Source organism: Buteo buteo, chromosome 11, assembly GCF_964188355.1.
Source record: "Buteo buteo chromosome 11, bButBut1.hap1.1, whole genome shotgun sequence".
Classification (NCBI taxonomy): domain Eukaryota; kingdom Metazoa; phylum Chordata; class Aves; order Accipitriformes; family Accipitridae; genus Buteo; species Buteo buteo.
The window spans coordinates 10,479,670-10,498,021 of NC_134181.1; the positions used below are offsets into that span (position 1 = coordinate 10,479,670).

The following is an 18,352-nucleotide window of genomic DNA, read 5'->3' on the forward strand; positions in this document are numbered from 1 at the left end:
ACAACAAATATAGTTCTGTGCACCCTGTATTTTCACTAATCCTCAACTCAGCCATAGCAGGGCCGGTGACTTCATGAACACTAGACAGAAATAAGCCCTTTTAAAAACCTAGCTTAAAAAAAAGCCTCAGCGCCATTCTGCCATCACTTAGAAAAAACGTTATTCTTTTTTTGCCACTGAATTCAGTGGGACTATACTAGTGCATAGTTATCTTCAGAACTACAGCTATACTGGGATTTCATGTAAAGCAGAAGAAACTTACTAAATTCAATGAAACTGCACTAGTGTAGGTAGGATTAGAGTAAGACCTCCTGTTTCAACCTGGTAAGACCTACTTAACAAAGCTACTTTGACTTGATGCACTTCATTTGCTTCTTCTAATAACAAAAAAGGACATCCCACCTCCTGTATGGAACTACTTCTTTCAAATTACAAAAATAGGATTGTCTTTGGGGAAAAAAAAATAAGAAACTTAGGTTTATTATAGGAAGCAGCAGTGAAGTGGGAAATGGGAGGAATGGCCATATTTTAGCTGAATAGAATTGACACAGTAAAGCTGATGGAGAACCTAAAAACATGAAAGGGAATTGGCTTATATTCTGTTTATGACTTGTATCTGAACATTTCATAGCAGTAAGTCCACAACATTCCACAAAGCACAATTCAAAAGCAAAACCAGTTATATTTAGAAATATTAAAAATACTCAAAATTGCCCCCAAATCAGACTTCATAAACATATTTTTTTTAAAATACAACCACCGCAGCCTTCTACAAATGGTGTTGCATATTATATGGAGTTAGTATTTGGTCCCGGTTTTCTTCATACTTTTCTATCATTTTCTGCATGTCATGGTCAGCTCCAATAACCTTGAAAAGAAGAACATGAACTTTAGAAATAATTGACACCATAAAACACGGTTGCTTTTGAGCAAAATAGAACAGGACTACCACTGAAGCCAAACCAATATACTCCTAGAGATCTGTCCAATTGGCTTTCTGTTCAGAATTTGGCATTCATTGAAAAGCTACATGTCTGATCCTGCAAACAATCACAGTGAACAGACCCTGAAATTCCACCAAAGAGATGTAAGATCAGACTTTTATGCTATACACTAGGGATAGCTGTAAACATTTTTCCAAGGTTTTCCTTCTCCAAAGGTGATTAGAAAAGCAGATTTATTTACTTTTACCACTAAGTAACACTTAATATTTGAAGAGTACAATCCTCCATATGCTTAATTGGTTGTTAACTAAAATAATACTCACAAGCACTGGGCAGGAAACTTCAAATAGTGTATGTTTAATGAGCCACTCTTCGTAGAGCTGATGAATAGCTTCTAAATAGTCCTAGAAAAGAGGCATTCAAATAACACATATGCCCACAGTTGAAACACACATTGCAATTTTTATACATTCGGTAAGTAGTTAAGAACTATATATAAAAGCCAGCATCAGATATTTCCACTAACAAAAATAAAAAGCATCAGAAGGTTTCTGAGAAAAATTAATTTCCAGTATAAGGTTTTACTCCATGAAGAACCTCAAAGACACAGCTTACAGAAGCACAGGGCTCTCAGCTCCTTTTAAGATCAAGAACCATGTTACTCTCCCATAAGTGTTAATGTGGCTCAAGATTTTACAGAGAAAAATACAACAAAGAGAAGTAAGGACAAAAAGGGCAAGACTGCAAAGAATATGTATTGAAGGCACTCTGTGTCTATACACTTTCTTAAAATTCCCAGTTCACTTCTCCTAACTCTGACTCAATTTCCTCTAAAAGCACTTCTGCCTGTCATCAACTATCAGTTTTGGGTTGGTTTTTTTTAGCACAGAGACCACTTAACATTTTTCATTCATAATTGCTCCCCCCCCCCAACCCTCAGTAGAGCTGCAAAGTAACACAATGTCTCTTCAAATCCATTATATGGAGGATTTATTCTCCAAGGCAAAATTCCACATGGGCCAAAATTTAACTCTTCCATGTATCTTCAACTGACAATGTCTTCTACTGAACTACCCAACACTAGAGATACCCTTGTAGTTAGTATACAGTATGTCTTCTGTAACTACATTTATTTCTGGTTAGGCTTTCTTTAGGAGAAAACTCTAATGAAAGGCCATTCTGTAAACTGTGACACAGAAAGTGATCATTCAGTTACTACAGTCTATTTTTAAGCAGATTCCCATGCTAACAATTTTCAAGAAGTTGCGGCTTTTCAGACACAAGCAGAGACACTTTTCATGCATAAACATCCCAGTAACAGCAGACAGCAGAAAGTGCCCACATAAATCTTCAGCACCTGCATGCACAGGTATTTGTGCTTCAACTGGGTCCTTTTATGCCATTTAATGATACAAAAGCAATGGCCCTTTTACATCTTAGAGAAGATTAACAGTTGATTAATACTCCACCTGAACAGTCAGCTATAGTACACTGATTACTAAAACATAACACTTGGGCAAGTCAGTGTGCATGATAGATAATTTTTTTTAAATAAATCAAAATTAAATACTGAAGTTTTAGTTTGCAGTGGAAACAGCTGCACCACATTTTGGCAATGCACTCAGGATATGATTTTAGTATTTAGATTGGAATCATTATGTTTTTAAAGCTCGTTGTAACCACATATATTGAAGGAACTGCTTACCAGAGGAATGATCTTTTCCTCTTCTCTGCATCTTCTCTTTAACCTCTCATAACAAACTTCAGGAGAAGTCTGAAGATATACTGTCATAACAAAAATTGTAATAGTTATGTTCAAGGATCAGCTTTAAAAGCAAAGAGGAAACTTACTTCACAAACTATAGAAGGAAAGGATCCTGACTTGGGTACTACCACTGAACCTCCCCTTTGGCATTACTGTTAATCAACCCATGAACCATTCATGAATTCATGCTGTCTGATGCTACACATTGCAACCACCTTTATATTGAATAATGTGATTATTTATGACCCATGAAACAAGAACTGTTTTTTCTCCAAGTAAGGAAACCCACCCAACAAACATGGCCCTCCAGATCCCATCAAAATTTTACCTATCAAATCAACTGAAACATCAGTGTTGTTCTGGATCCAGTCAAACCATTCTGATAGGACAACATAATCCACCTCTGGCATTTTTCCGCTGAATAAACATAAAAGTCATCACTCACTGAACAGCATGCACAGATCAATTCTAAACTCGTATTTTTTTCACCTGACTAGAATTACTCCCAATTTACTCCAGCATATGTGACATGAAAAGACCAATATTATGCCCACCCAAATTGAAGGCCTCATAAAGCATTGTTTATACAGCAGAAAGACCAAATCTTTTTCTTAAAAAAACCCAACCAAACACAAAGTTCCTATTATTAACAGTTACAAGCTATTTTCCCCATTACAGTTAAGAAATAATTACTTAGTGACTAAGAAGAAAAACATTACCACATTGACATTTATACAATAACAACAAATTAGTGTCAATGGTATTTATTGCTCAGGATCTTTATATCAGGTTCATTTCAAATATATCTGAACTACTGCACTGCATGTCACAAGAAAGGCTTAATTTACTAGGCAGCAATGACAATTCATTACAGAAGCCATAGTAAAGAGCAGTGAAAAAATAATGACACTAAGTAAAATTTACTCCCACTGTAAGAAACATTTGTGGAAGGAGTACTGAAATATTCAACATGCTTTATTTGAACTCTGTATTCAGAGAGCACAGACAATATTGGAGACAACTGTCCCAAAGTTATCTCAGTAAGAATAATAAACTATCAAACAACTCATGTAAAAGGGAGTCTATAGAGGACGTACTAAGAATCACATATTATGTTTTTACTAGTATTGGAATCTTCATTTATTATCATATTCCTAAATAGTCAAATACTACTAGTTTTACATTATTCTGTCTTCAAAACTGGTGATAGTAACACATACTCCACACTCTTTCCTAAATGCCTCTGCAACTGAAACATAAAAAAAGAGATAGGGTCGAGAGGCTCCTGTCCTCTCTAGCTGAATGATTAAGACCAGCTGCAACATTTTAAGTAGTGCTGAAGGAAAAGATTCCACAGATTTCTAAACCATTCTCCTGGCAACGTGCTTTGATCACTGGCAAAACTGAGTAAAGACAATCCAGAAATATATTTCTGCTTAAGTATGCAAGAAAGCAAAACCCATATTTGTACCACCTCCCTTCTTTATCTGCCATCCAGCTGAATACCTTGCCTCCCAAAGCACCCAAGAAATGGGCTAACACAATTCACCACTATTCTTCTAATACATCAATTATATATGTTTCTGGGTAGCAGGCATATACATAAGCCAAATACTGATTCTGCTACTTTTCTCCAAGATATATGGGGAAAACAGGAAGGTCAAAAGGAATTAGAAATACGAAAAAGCTCCACTATTCTTACCCTAAAAGTCATATACATCCAGGTCAATTCTGCATTGACCTGCCCTGCAGACAACATGCCTTTGCCTCCCACACTGCCTGCATCAGTGGAGTCCCCTGGATAATCCTGTGAGGATTCTGGATCAGGCTCAAGATCCATAAAGATACAGGTAACGTAGGAGGCACAAAAGGATGTTTTCATTTCCAAAGTTTGCTGACATTTGACTCCTACCAAGTAAAGTTTTTACTGCAAAAGTTAAACATGAATGGAATGAGCTTTCTATCATAAATAACTATGAATTCAAATGGGACAAAGTGAATTACTACTGCTTACCCTATAACATATCATGCATACTCACGTGCACTCATTTAAAATTCTTCTAAAGTTTTACACCTAACATGAGCATGTCTTTTGGTGCTAAACTCAGATATGCATGAGTGTCCAAGTTCTTACTGTGATTGCACATCTCTGCATGCTGGAGAAGCTCACAACAATTGCTCAGAATTTAAGCCTTCCATCATCATCGTAAATCTTACTCTATTTCTCTCTCTGGGAAAAAGCCTGCAACGCCAAAACACAAATACTGAGTGACGTTGGATCAAAGAAGAGCTGGTATTCCTGATATTCCCACAGCTCTTCATCCCTTGCTTAAACTAATCATTCTCCTAAAGGAGAAGAGCTTGTGTAGACTAGAGATAACAAGGGATTCTTCTCCACCTTTAAGACTGGGACCCTAAGCAATACCTTCTCTTACAGAAAAGAAAGCAGAAAATAACCTCTGCTCTTTGCAGGATGCTTGCCCCAGTCTGAGTCTTATTTTGAATAAAAAAGTTTTACTTCACTTTTACATAGTTTTAATGGGACAATGCCTTCCATATAGCTATTTAACAACCCCTTTGCTGAAGATACCTGTTGAATAACTTGAGCCTGAGGGTTTTTATTGATAACATTTTCAGCAAAGTTTAAAGATATGTCAGGTTAGTTTTGTTTTCCAGACCTTTCATCAGACAGGCATCGTTCAATTTCTACAACGGGCAACCTCTCCTGTGTTCTCTGCATGATTTCCACATGTTGACTAACCTACATAAAAATTAGGATCACTCCCCTACAGAGACAGGAGGTTCCTTCTAGGAAATAGTAACAAGGAAGGAAAAAGCCTCTGGAGGATACAAAGGAATTTTCCTTTGCAAAGTCCGTTTAGTTAAAGAATGATTTTTAAAATTTTCATGCAGCAGTTGAACATAAAGCACAGCATGGGAAGCAATCGTTTTACGTTGTAAGGCCTTTCCCCTGCCACAGGGCACTACTATCCTTCTACATAAAAGTATCAAGTGTAAAGTTTGTATTTTCTCTTTGTTCCTCTGATGGCTACGACACCATCTTCTAATTTTTAGCCCTTAACATATCCACAGCCTTTTTGTATCTAATTATTCTTTTGTTAGTATAGTCTTGCAATTTCAATAACTCCCATTTTTTATGTTTGCACCCGGTGTGTCTGTAGGTGACACGTGTATTCTCCCAACCTTTCTATACAAGTATGTCAAGCTGGTTTTGTCTCTTTAAACAGGCCTTCCATTCTTTTGATCATGCCAGTATCTCAGCATCACGCCTGTTTCAGTTTTAGTTCTAGTTCATGTATCATGAACGAGCAGTTAGAAGTGTAAAAAGTAATGCTAAAAAGCTCTCATAAAAGCTGTGTAGAAAAGCACCAATATTTCCATCTCCCTCCTGGAAGCCCTTTGCCAGATAAATGCAAAAGTCACATTTACTCTTCTCTGAGCTACGCAATACTAGGGTTATTTTGTGCTAAAGTTTTATTTATCTATAAATATATAAAAAGATACACATATTTCTGCTTTTTGACTTACAATCTTTCCTCTTCAAATTGAAATTTCTGTTGTCAGTTCAACTGAATGACAGAATTTATCAGCATACTCTCACCCTTGGTACCAACGCATCAATCCAAAGGCTGATCCAACAGGAGTAACCTCCTTCCAGCCTGATACGTGCCCTTTCAGTATCTCCCTTCAATGGGATTTCCTATCACATTACAACACCAGCTTCTGCACTTATGAATAATCATTCATGCAAGTCTCCCAAAACCTCCTTGATAATATGTGACTTCAATTCAGATCGATGAGAATGCCTTTGTTTGGGGAGGGGACGGGGGACGGGGACACGACACGACACTTTACAAAACACAATTACTAGATTAGTCTAACATGATGTGTTGTTGGTCACTGACTTTAACTTTTGTCCAAAGCTTTAGTTATTCTTTCCTTCATCATTTGTTCTGAAGTTGTGCTAAATACTGAAGCAGATGAACAAACCTGCAGTTACTAAGATGACTTTCGTTGCACGCCAATATGGGCTCTACAGTAGTTGTTTTAAGTCACAGGGGTACTGCCTCTGCATTACAATACTTTCTCCTAGTCTGAGATTTCACATGCTTTCATAACTCTCAAATCGTCTTTGTTTCTACTATAGTTGTTACTACTATTTCCATACTCCCATTATCATCCTTTCTCTTCTTAGATGCCATTTTCTTTCCTGTACACAGACGTAACTTTTAGTTTTTGAGACAAGTCTAGATGATCTTTAAAGAACTACAACACATAGGATAGGGCAGTGATCAAACAACATGGAGTAAAGCTATAGAACTGCTTGCCATAGGATGTCCTGGAAACTAGAGGTTTACACAGACTTAGGGGAAAACTGGACAGGTTCATGGAAAATACATGCCCTCTGGGTTACTAAATACAGAGAAACCGCTGCTGAACAAGGAAGTCCCTAAGTTACTGGATATACTCAGAAATTACCATAAATGCTAACCCTGTTCTCACACACTTTTCAAGTACTTTTGGCCATCGCTGGAGACAGGATGTAAGGGAGGACAGATTTACTTATTTTTCTAATGTGACTCAAAATGGCTATTTTCACGTAGCCCCAATTTTTCCTTGTTTTATTTATAATCCTTTTTTAAACCCTTGTATCATATTTTGGTTTGTTATTGGTAGCATCAGCTGGCTTCTAGCTTGCTGTAACAAAACAATGCAAATGCCTTCTGTCCAACATTAAAAAGTGCTGAAGCCACAAAACATCTTAGATGCCCTTAAAAATGTTATTACAAAATTAATACATAGAGTTGACAAAAGTGAACAGCCTCATAGCAACAAAGTTCTCAGTCTTTGGGACAAAAGCACTTTGTCTACAACGGGGGAAAAAAAAAAGTCAATAATTAAAAACAAGAAAGACATTCCAGTATACTTCCATTGTATGCAGACTGAGATAAGTAATATCTCTTTCTGTTTGCCTCGCATCTTACTGTGTCTCCCAACTTTCAAAGCAGTTCCAGTAACAGCCTAGGAGCTTATGTAGCATGGATGCCATCTTGTGGCACGCAGCCATTCTCCCTGCAGACAGGGGCAAGAAACTGGTTTTGTCCCTTAAGACCACTGAAAAATCCATTAAACAACAATCTGTTACACGCACTTCTCAATAGAAGGTCAGCATTCAAAACAAAACAAAACAAAAAAATCAGCACTGATTACTGCACTATTTTAGTTAGTATGGGATGGGCAAGTTATACATCAGCCAGGTAATAAATGCTTTTTCTATTTCAGGCCACAATCTTATCCCCCAGAACAAAATAACCCAGTTTAGACCCAACTGCTCTACCCCTGGCCCAAGCACACCTGGAGGTGGGGATCTGATTCAGAAAGTGACATTTAGAGACAAACAGCTCTTGTTCTTTCTTTACTTACTAGCCTATGAAGGTTTGCGGTCTATTTTGATCATATGAATCCTGCTTCTGAGCAACAGCATGTGACTCAAGTTCCTGCTTGTCAGTCAAGTTCACACTTGCAAGAAATGCCAATCCTGGATGCAAGGTTGGATAACGCTATCTAGCTCTCTCCCTCCTAGTCTTATTCGTTATATCCTCATGATTTTTTACCTGTTCAGTATGTGTTTGCTTTGATTTAAGCAAGACTTTTGTATTCAGCTGGAGAGCAGGTAACTTCAATAAACGGTGTTCTAAATAATAAGATGTTCTAAATATACAAGAGCGCTTCTGAAAAAGATTCTCACCTGGCCCATGTCCTACAGGTTTTATTCTACCAGTGGGCACCACGTCCCATACAAAACACACTGCCACTCCAACACAGAACTGACAGATTTTACAGACCACTTGCATCCAAATTACCACAGAAATCATCAGCTGATTATATTTTTTTAAATCTAATTAAGCCAAGAAAGTAAAGTAGAAAACCATATAGCATACCTTCGATACAGATTTTCTACAAAAATGTATTTTGCACTGTGAATTGATCGCTCCATCATTCTTATGGGGGAAATCTACAAAATAAAACTTGACAGTCACTTTTCCGCATGTTTGTTTCTTTTCAAGCTCTTATTTCACATCATGTCCTTTACATTATGAAATACATTAACATTTTCAGTTCTTCCAGATCTTGTGATAAAAAGAAGAATCCTTATCTTACTTACGGTCACTGCATTATTAAACACCTACATAACTAATCTGTTTTTCATACACAAGTTTCAAAGGTAACTGCAAAAGTATTCAGCTGAGCACCTGAAGTTAACCAGCGGTACAAAAAAGCAGCAATCCACTTAAGATTTGCAGAGCAACAGGAACTTCCACCTTCAGGTGTGTCACTGTGTCAACAGCACAGGCCTAACATCAGAAAAACTGTAACAAGAACACAGAACTTTTTAAAGAAATAATTACAACTGACAAAGCACTGGCCTTAGCCAGTTGTGCATGTGTTCAAACAAACAGCACTTCATTTTGGAGAAGAGAGGTTCTCTGACACTCTCTGGCCCCTGCAGAGCACAGCAACCATGGCAGAGCTCTTTCCAACCAGGTATTCTGCACTTTAATGACCACGGAAGCAACAATTGCTCCAGCAAGGCGCAAATGACAGCAAAGCACAGACTGAAACGCAGGGCGATCCTCAGGAATTTTTGAATGAACATTTTCTGCAACAGAATGAGATTTCTATTATCTCGAAAAAAACACCTCTTCCAAAAAGCTAATGATTGTATGTGCGGTATCCCTATCATATGTAGTACTTCTGAAAGTTTGCCCTGACACAAACTCACAAAATACAATGCAAGAACAATCATTAAGGTATAGGCATGCCACCTAAGATCAGATCTTGTAATCAGGCAATGGAGGACTTAGCACAGAATGTAACAACAGGTGTTTGATGGAAAGAAAAATGAACAGGTCCTGATAAAAAGGTAGAGTGTGTGAATCGATACAGGAAAAGAAAAAATGACAAGGGAAAAAATGATGCAAACCATCTGAAAAAAAGCAGTAGAAATTTTAGTGGAAGTATTTTGGACAAACACAAAAAGCAATGGCTAAATTTGTGCTAGACAGCATGGAGCAGCAGAATGAATACTAACACCATCTTTAAGATTACCTAATGTTTGCCAAAGATTTGAAATAGCTAAATTTATATCGAGACCAATTACAGACAAGTCACTGATGTGTGGTGAGGAAGAGATTTGTGCAAGTCTAGCTCATAAGGGTGGTGCAAAAAAAAGCAGTATTAGTTTGGGGAAGTAAAAGTTCTGAGCAGGTAGGAAGCGGACGTTTCACCCCTGGAGCACGAGCTGAGCATATCAACAATGTCTCTGCACCACAAAAATTCACACTCACTGCAGGAACAAAAAAGGAACGTAAACAGCATCTTAACTTTTGGATATGAGGTTAAAAACATTTATTACTTATAACTGCATCTAACTCCTTTTTAAATTAAAAGAAAAATATGTTTATTTACCATTGGTCTGGTATGCTGCTCCAGCATTGTAAGCTGTATGTAAGTCTGTAACGTTATCCCCCATCTTGATGCATCTTGGTACATTAAGCCCTGGGGTTAGAGATAGAAGCAAGACAGACAGACATTTCAGTTCAGTCAAACAGCAAAAAAAGTGAAGTTGGGTATTTCGTAAGCTTTTGCACTTCAACAGAATTGCTAAAAGTAGTGCACTAAAACAGATGACACCAGGTTTGAGAAGAATTAAGGGATCGCTTGCTCTCCACAATGCAGATATAAGAATTACAGTCCTGGTCCTTGGAGACACTTAAGTGGGGCACTTGGAATGCTCACTGAAGTCAATAGGAATTAGTTACTCTGCACCTGGAACAGCCAGCACCAAGGCATAGCTCATATGAGACAGTTCAAATACATTTAATAATTGAAAAAAACATGTCTGCTACTCTATTTTTGTGCACTGACAGACTCTCAGTACACCCAGTCCATCCAGAAATGCAAATATGGTTCCAGTAAGTATGTTCTGGGCCTCAGAAAAGGTGTCTTTTAACACAGACAACTGTTCTTCCCAAAGGATCCTCAAAGCAGTTCTCAGATCTTCCACTCTTTCTGATTGCTGCAATTCCACACACACATACAAGCAACAGTCTATCCTGCAACACGGAGAAAAGATCTGACTCAAAATAAAACATCGCTCAGTGTCTATTTGCTGAGGTGACAAGCTTTAAGTCAGCAGCATGGCTTCAGTCCACAGATCTGACCTCCTCCTTGTCTCCTTGTCCAAGATCAGAATGAGAAAGTATGCTGAAGTGCACAGATTGCCGAGATAATGTGCGACACAGCCAAGCATGCCCCATCCCTCTACTAATAGTAAGAAAGTAAAGCATCAGCAACTCCTAGTAGGGAGAATTTACTTTTCCAGAGGACCTATGCTAGCAGTAATTACATCAAATACGCGTTAGGGCACATGTGGTTTGGAGTGTATCCACACTGCTGTGCTGACAGCAAATTCCACATGATCTTGAGCACAGGTACCCATCTCAGCCAGCAATGAGATTTTTTGCGATGGAGATGATCATACAAGCAGGGAAGACTGACGTCAGAAACCACTTCAACCATCCCAGCAAAAGCATTATCTGCAGATGTAGTCAGAGCCCTGACTGCTGTCTCCAAGCACAGCTGTGACAAAGGGACATACTTATGGGGAATGGTTCCAAGAAGCGATGACTACTCAAAAGACAACAGAGGCTCTCAACACCTCACAAGACTGAATTTTCCGTATCTTCAGCAGTCAAACAATATTAACCGATCAGATGCACCTCTCACTTTCTGAGGTAATTTAATAGCAAAGACATTCCTTCCTTCTTTGAAATAGGCATAAGTAGATTTAGAAACAACTGTCACACTCAGGGCTTACCTTTCTGTGAGTTTCTTTAGCTCATACCAAATAAAAGACCCAGTACTTGCTGAAACCACATTTTATATGCAAAGTTTCTATTATACGCATGTCTTAATCACAGTAAAATATCTTTTGCATCATGGAGCTTTATTTTTTGCTGTATAAGATTATGACCACACCTTTTGTAACAGTTTTGCTGACTGGTAAGAAGTCCTCATGCATGTCGGACTAGAAGAACAGTAATTGTAATTGTAGAACTAATTTGTGCCACTTACCAGGATATTATGACCACGAACATTCCTCCACTTAGTCACCGGTTCTGTCAAAACCTTGTTAAAAAGAATTAGCCCATGTTAAACGTGTTTTAGATTCAAAATACGTAATTTTACCCTACAAGTCTACAACCACTTCTAATGAATACTCCATTCAGTAAGTCAGAGTATTCAGGACTTGCACTGGAAAGCTCATCCCTCTTCAAAAAACAGCACTGAATACTGTAATACAAAAGGTAATAATCGACACAGTTAAAAAAAATAGAGAAACGTCATTATACGACATCTTTTTAGCATTTTTAAACCTCCAAAATAAAACACTGGATTGATTACCTAACGAGCCTAGATATAATTTCTGGCACTTTTTTGAGCAAAAATCAGTGCAATGTAAGGGCAAGAATGGCTCAGCTGAGCACTGACTGCATTTCAATGACCTGCTCATTCCCTCACAAATTAACACTTCTCAGCAAAGGAAGAGAGAATCAGAACGCTATCATATTACTTTTCATTTTATTTTTGTGATCTAACAAACAAAATGTAATCAAAACTTTTACGAAATTAATCAGAAAGCTTCTACCCTGAGCAAGTAAAATCGCAGGTGACTTATCTGGTTCAAACAGGGTCTAAAAGCCCAACGACACTGCACAGCCAGGCCTAGGAGAATCTGGTAAGCCTGGGAAGTTAACTAGCTTTTAAAAAATGTTGCACTATATGCAAATTGAAGTTTGCTGTCCTTTGAGTTAGTAGTTACTTACTCCATAAGGATCATTCCTGTCACCAAAATAACATTACCAAATAACATCTGGCAACCCACCATTTCCATGAGGAATCCTGAGACTTATTATCAAATGTGTTTCCAGATCTGCCAGGAAAAGTATTAATATCTGACGTACACAAAAGCAATTGCTCACTGAGGTTTGACCTTGATTTTGTTTAAAATATAGTAAGCCTGCCCTTCCCCTAATCTTGTTCTAAGCAATATGAAATCAAATACCATCACAGTCTAAGAAATCTCCAGAAAGAATTCTAACAGATTTTTCATTTTTTAAAAAAGCCATCAATTTACTGGGATCTCAGTTACATGACATCAGTATTTTTACATCATTACTTCTTTGTCTCTACTTTGCTTCTTACAAGATATATCTAAGATTTAAGTGACATGAAAGAGCAAACGAGCATGCCCAAACATGCCCAATCCACGTGGGTTGCAGTTATTTTACAGAGGTACAAACTCTAATCCACAGGTTTTACTGATATTTTGTCATCCAGTACTATATTACGTATGATCTAAATCTCTCTTCTACAATTTGACTATAAATAGTTGGGGGGGGGGGGGGGGGCGCCTAAACATGTGCACCAATAAGGGCACTGGCTCACAACCTGCTGCTCCTTTCTCATTAGCTGAAGAAAGGACAACACTTCAAAAGTTAACTGTCAATTCTGTCAAGACAAGCAACTGCAGAATGATGTAAATAAAGACAAAGAAATGTACATCCAGTACCTCAATGCTGGTAGTTTGTGCAAAATAATCCAGGCATGTTGTTTTTCCACTTGCAATGTTCCCCTCTATACATATCTGCAGAAAAACAGTATCACCTTTAAAAATCATGCTATCACATAGTAGTGAACGGCCGATGTAAAAATATACTCTTTCCATATCAAACATACTATTTCCTTATAATGTAAATAGATTAGTTTATAGGAAGACATTGGGGATCAGTTTGGATTTTGTGACTCCCCGTAGACCACCACTTTTTCTTTCCCTGACATACATATACCAACCGTCTCTTTACCAGGCAAGGGGCAACCTTACTTTCTGGTACCCCCTGCAGAGTCAGCAGCCTGCCAGTTCTTCCAGCTTCCCACCCCCTTCCCATGGCCCCCACGCATTTCAGAGGGTCACCCGCTGTGCTGCTGCTCCTCTACCCTGTCTGCCACAACTCACCTCAGAGACTTCACCTTTTCAACTTAAAATAAAGTCCAACTGAAGTAGTAATTTCAGTATCCATTAAATAGATAGCTTAAACATTAACATGCATTAGATTTTTATTTTCAGAAACCTGCACAGTTACAGTAAACTGAAAGAATTTTGTTTCAGCTGTCTTAAAATAATTTATAGCTTAAAGTAATTAGATTCCAAATAAAAAATAAAAATAAAATAAAAAACAACCCTCACAGGCAGGGCTGTGTAGGGCAACTCCAATGCTACACACGCAACACTGACGCCAGACTGACACTTGTCCCTACACAATACCATGCTTTTGCACAAATCCCTCACGGCTTTGTTGTGATTTACAGAACTTGGTAAGCGTGGGTTTGCACCGAATTAAGACCCAGTAAGGGACCTCCCACCTGACCAGCACTCAGTAAAACAGCCCTGTCCAACTCAGATTATAACAACATTAGAGCTTGCACATTTTATACAGTTTTCTGAACAAATGCAAATACTTACAACCGTCTTTCTATCACCTTCTTTTATCAGATGTTTATCTAGAATGGAAATAAACAGGGGTTACAACCAAGAAGGAGGTCTTCCTAACTTACAGTTATACTGAGCCTCTTACGGTGAGCCCCTCCATGAAGTTTTTAGGCTCTCTATTGCTCAGTATGAGTATCTGCTAAATTACCGATCTTTAAGGTTTTATGTAATCATTGGGTCATGTAACAGACACGCTGTGGCACACGCTGACACAGTTTTAGCCCAAGTTCTCCATTCTCCTTGGCACTACGACGAGTCGAACGGTGAGCGCCTACGCTCTTTCAGCAGATTTTTGTCACGCTGACTGCTCTCCAGTTAGTTTCCATTGGGCAAAAAAAAAAAAGAGAATTTCACACTCCCCACCGCATCCTGTTTACCGCTCGGGCAGCGCCGAAACGGCAACGCGTGCGGAGGGGGGCTGTCCGCTCCCCGGCCGCCGCTCCCGCACGTCCCCTCCGCCCTTCCCAGCGGGTTCCCACCGCTGCGCCGCGACCGCGACACACAAACACACCCCCACACCCCCGGCCCGGCCCGGCCCGTCCGCCTGCGACGCCCGCCCGGACTTACAGCCTCCAGCGCCGCTCGGGCCGGGCCGGGCCCGCAGCGCCAGGCCGCCCGCCGAGGACCCCGCGGCCGCTCCGCCCGCGCAGGCGGCTCCCGGCGCGCCGCTCCCCGCCCCCCGCCGGCCCCGGGCCCCGCGCAGCGCCCAGGCCGCGCCCAGCCGCCACATGGCCCATCCCCGCCGCTACCGGCCGCGGCCCCGGCCCCGCCCCGCTTCCGCCCGCCGCGCGCTCACTTCCGCCGCCGGGCAGGGCCGGGGCCGCTGGCGGCTGAGGGGCGCGGGACCGCCCGCACCGGACCGGCCGCCATGGCGGCGGCGGCGGACAAGCGGTGGGACAGCGGCTTCCTCCGCTCCCCGCGGGGCGCTGTGAAGATCGCCCGCGCGGTAGGCCCGGAGGGGAGCGGGCCGGGCTTTCTCCGCTGCCGAGGGGGCGGCTCCGGCGGGGCACTAACCCCCCGCCGCCGGTGACCGTTTCTGTCCCCTCAGGTGGTGGCGTTTGTAACGTTCCTCTGCTTCGTGGCGTCCCGCTCGGGCGGGGCGTACACCGCCCTGGCCCTCATGGAGACGGTCATCACGGCGCTGTTTTTCCTGCTGTACTTGCTAAAGCTGGACAAGAGGCTGAGGTGGCTCTTCTGGCCGTTGGCGGTGAGTAGGGGCCGGCCCTCCGGGGGAAGCGGCGCGACCCCTTCTGGGAGTGCCCCCCCGAGGGGCTGCCGGCCACCCCCCGGTCGCCGCTTCCGTGGAGCTAAAGACAAAAAGCAGGACTTCGCTTTCGTGGAGCCGGTTTCTCCTGACAGAGGCGACAGTGCTGTGCTCTCTCGCATCGGCTCCTAAAGAGCTGGCTCGCATCCGTTAGCAGTCCCTCCGGTAATGAGCATCATTTGCTCAACCTGATAGCGCTGTACTTTTCATCTTTCACATCACAGACTAAAGATGTGCTTTCACGTCAGCGTTAACGAGGTCTCCTCTTACCTCCCTTTTTTAAATTTATTTGCTGGTTTAGTCTGCCGAGCGCAGCCAAGTTGCATAAATTTGCCTGCCAGAAAAGAAGGTGGGTAAAATGAGGAAGTTTTTCTCACAAACGCTCTTTCTAACATCAAACCACTGGGTGTCACTGTCGATCCTGGGTGGATACGAGTGTAATGCCTTTTTCATAGTAAAACAGCAATTCTTAATGATGCATACAAGATCGGGAGCTGTTCACGTTCTTCTTCAGGTGTGTATTTCAGAATAAATACTTTGCTTCCACTGGCTGTTTCAGGATATTTTCAACTCGGTGATTGCAGCGTTGTTCCTCCTCATTGTGTGCCTGTTTGCAATAATAATCAAGACCAACAATGGGACACTGGCTGGAGGAGTAAGTAGGAAAATTATTAACAAATTTCAGTTCTTACAGTAGACACGATGTGAACCTCTTGGTATACTTCCATTGCAGTAAGACCACAGAAACAACTCTGTCATGGAAAAACATATGCAGAAGTCGCAAACAAAAGTCAACACACATTCAATGTATTTCACTAAAAAAAAATATAATCCTCAAATCACTAGTAATTTAAAGATATTACTAGACTTAGGAATTACTACAGAGAAGTACTAAGACTGAAAACTCCTAAAGTTTAACTGAGTAACCTGCATTTGCTTCCACAGCTTGAAATTCTAGGTGGGAGAATCGCTGGCTCTTTTAGGACTATCCAGTCTGATTACACTGTTTAAGAAGAAATGCCTACAATCCTGCTAAAAAGAGTTGAAACTTCTTAATAGACATGCTGGTACCTCCCTCCTGATGTGTATATTATTTTTTTCTGACACAAACTGAGAAATTACACCAGTTAAAAAGGTTTTTTCAGACTATGATTGTAAGATTTTTGTGCCATTAAGATCAAGCCAGTTTAATAGTTTAAACAACTGGTATTTTTAATTCAAGTAAAAACTAATTAACATTAATAATAAGGGGGGGCGGGGGGAATCAGTTTTGAATGTATTTAAGTCTCTTGAAGTACAAGATAAGCTAAAATGTGATGAGCAACCAAAAGAAACGCAGAACTTGCCACATGGGTTTTTCAAAATCAGCTTAAGAGGCAATGAGGTGGAAAGCTGATGTCTTTGCTGGCAACGACATCCAAAGCAAAAAGGAGACTTTCTGATAAAGTGACGGGCTATGCTAGAATCTAATTTATATTCTCAACTGTGAAGTTAAGTTGGAAGCAGGAGACTAAGCAGGCAGCTTGGAAAACAAGTTCGGGCAGGACATATGACATCTTCAATGTTGGGAGAAACAGAATTGCCCCCGAGGCCTGCGCTCCTAGGGCGCAAACTGCCTGGAACTGTGGTCTCCTGAAAGAGCTTGCCTTAGCATTACTCCCACTGACCAGATAATTCCACTTTAAAACATGCTCGCATAAAAAAAACTTGTGTGCATGTGGGATCGGGCCAAAGGGCAAGAGCTGAGTGAGTTAACTCAGGAGCTCTTTTGCCAGTTGCCTGCCTGAAGTTTTATATTTTTTAAATACTTAACATACATTTTCTTCAATTAATTTGAAACATGTTTCTCATTCAGAGCTTCAGAGGAGAGGAGCACTGTTTTTTTTCCTGCTAGGCTCGTTTCTACAAATGTTGACTTTTCTCCACGCTGATACCATTAATTAGGCAGTCCTTGAAGAGACAGAAGGGTTTTCATTTAGGATAAAAGCACTGTCTAGCATAATGCAGCATTAGCTTAGCTTTCAAGGAGAATACATCACCTCCAAGGCATCACACAAACAGCAAAAAAAGCCAGGGTGTAGACTGCTGTAGGGGATTTAAATACAGATGTTACTTAATTTATCAGCTGTCTCACATCACACATATATTTAGAAGGCCAGAAGCAAGTTAGGAAGATGTGTTTACTGCTTCTTTGAGGAACGGTAGAGGAGTAACTACAATAGAAGATAAGAGATTCTATGGGGAAAGTAACATTATTGTTATTTTTACAGGTGTTTGGCCTTGTATTGCTTGTTCTCTGTGTTGTCGATGCAGTTCTTCTTTTCCAGAAGATTAGCCTTGGTGCACCAAGAGGAAGGAATATTCCTGCGAAATAAGATTACCATTTTAGTGAAAGAACACTTTTCTCACTGATGACCGCTTTACTGTTCCCTTTTAAAAAATTTGTATTGTCAGGTGTTCACCTTTGAATTTCCTGTGCCTTTATGTACATTTTTGAAAGTATTGTTCCTAAGTTTTCTTACGCTTACAAATGGAGTTTCAGTGTTGCAATTTCACCAGTATGAGCTTCACAGAAAATTGTCCTGGTTTTCTAAACTTAATTACATTTTCACCTGTATGAAAATGTTTCAGACTTGTCTCTCTGTAATAAAAAGAAAATACAAATAGGCCTAAGTGCATTATTTATTTATTTATTAAGACCACTTGAAGTAAAAATTACTTGATTTAAGGTACCAGTAAGCATC

General features: G+C 40.3%; 2 protein-coding genes across 3 annotated transcripts; one reads left to right on the plus strand and one right to left on the minus strand.

Moving 5' to 3' along the window:
* Positions 1-662: 662 nt before the first annotated feature.
* Positions 663-15,089, minus strand: TK2 (thymidine kinase 2). The gene is made up of 10 exons (XM_075040001.1): positions 14,912-15,089; positions 14,318-14,355; positions 13,367-13,441; positions 11,869-11,922; positions 10,201-10,290; positions 8,673-8,746; positions 3,038-3,126; positions 2,650-2,729; positions 1,268-1,348; positions 663-868 (listed from the first exon to the last, which is right to left on the minus strand). The coding sequence occupies exons 1-10, from the start codon at positions 15,072-15,074 to the stop codon at positions 770-772; spliced, it is 843 nt and encodes a 280-aa protein (XP_074896102.1). The 5' UTR covers positions 15,075-15,089; the 3' UTR covers positions 663-769.
* Positions 15,090-15,123: 34 nt separating this feature from the next.
* Positions 15,124-18,276, plus strand: LOC142036635 (chemokine-like factor). Of its 2 annotated transcripts, XR_012652174.1 has the most exons (5): positions 15,124-15,290; positions 15,393-15,551; positions 16,168-16,263; positions 16,554-16,675; positions 17,879-18,276. XR_012652174.1 is itself a non-coding variant. In XM_075040007.1 (4 exons), the coding sequence occupies exons 1-4, from the start codon at positions 15,213-15,215 to the stop codon at positions 17,981-17,983; spliced, it is 438 nt and encodes a 145-aa protein (XP_074896108.1). In that variant the 5' UTR covers positions 15,128-15,212; the 3' UTR covers positions 17,984-18,276. The 2 variants fall into 2 exon arrangements, 1 of the variants encoding a protein (XP_074896108.1); XM_075040007.1 differs by lacking the exon at positions 16,554-16,675 and having other exon boundaries at positions 15,128-15,290.
* Positions 18,277-18,352: the final 76 nt, after the last annotated feature.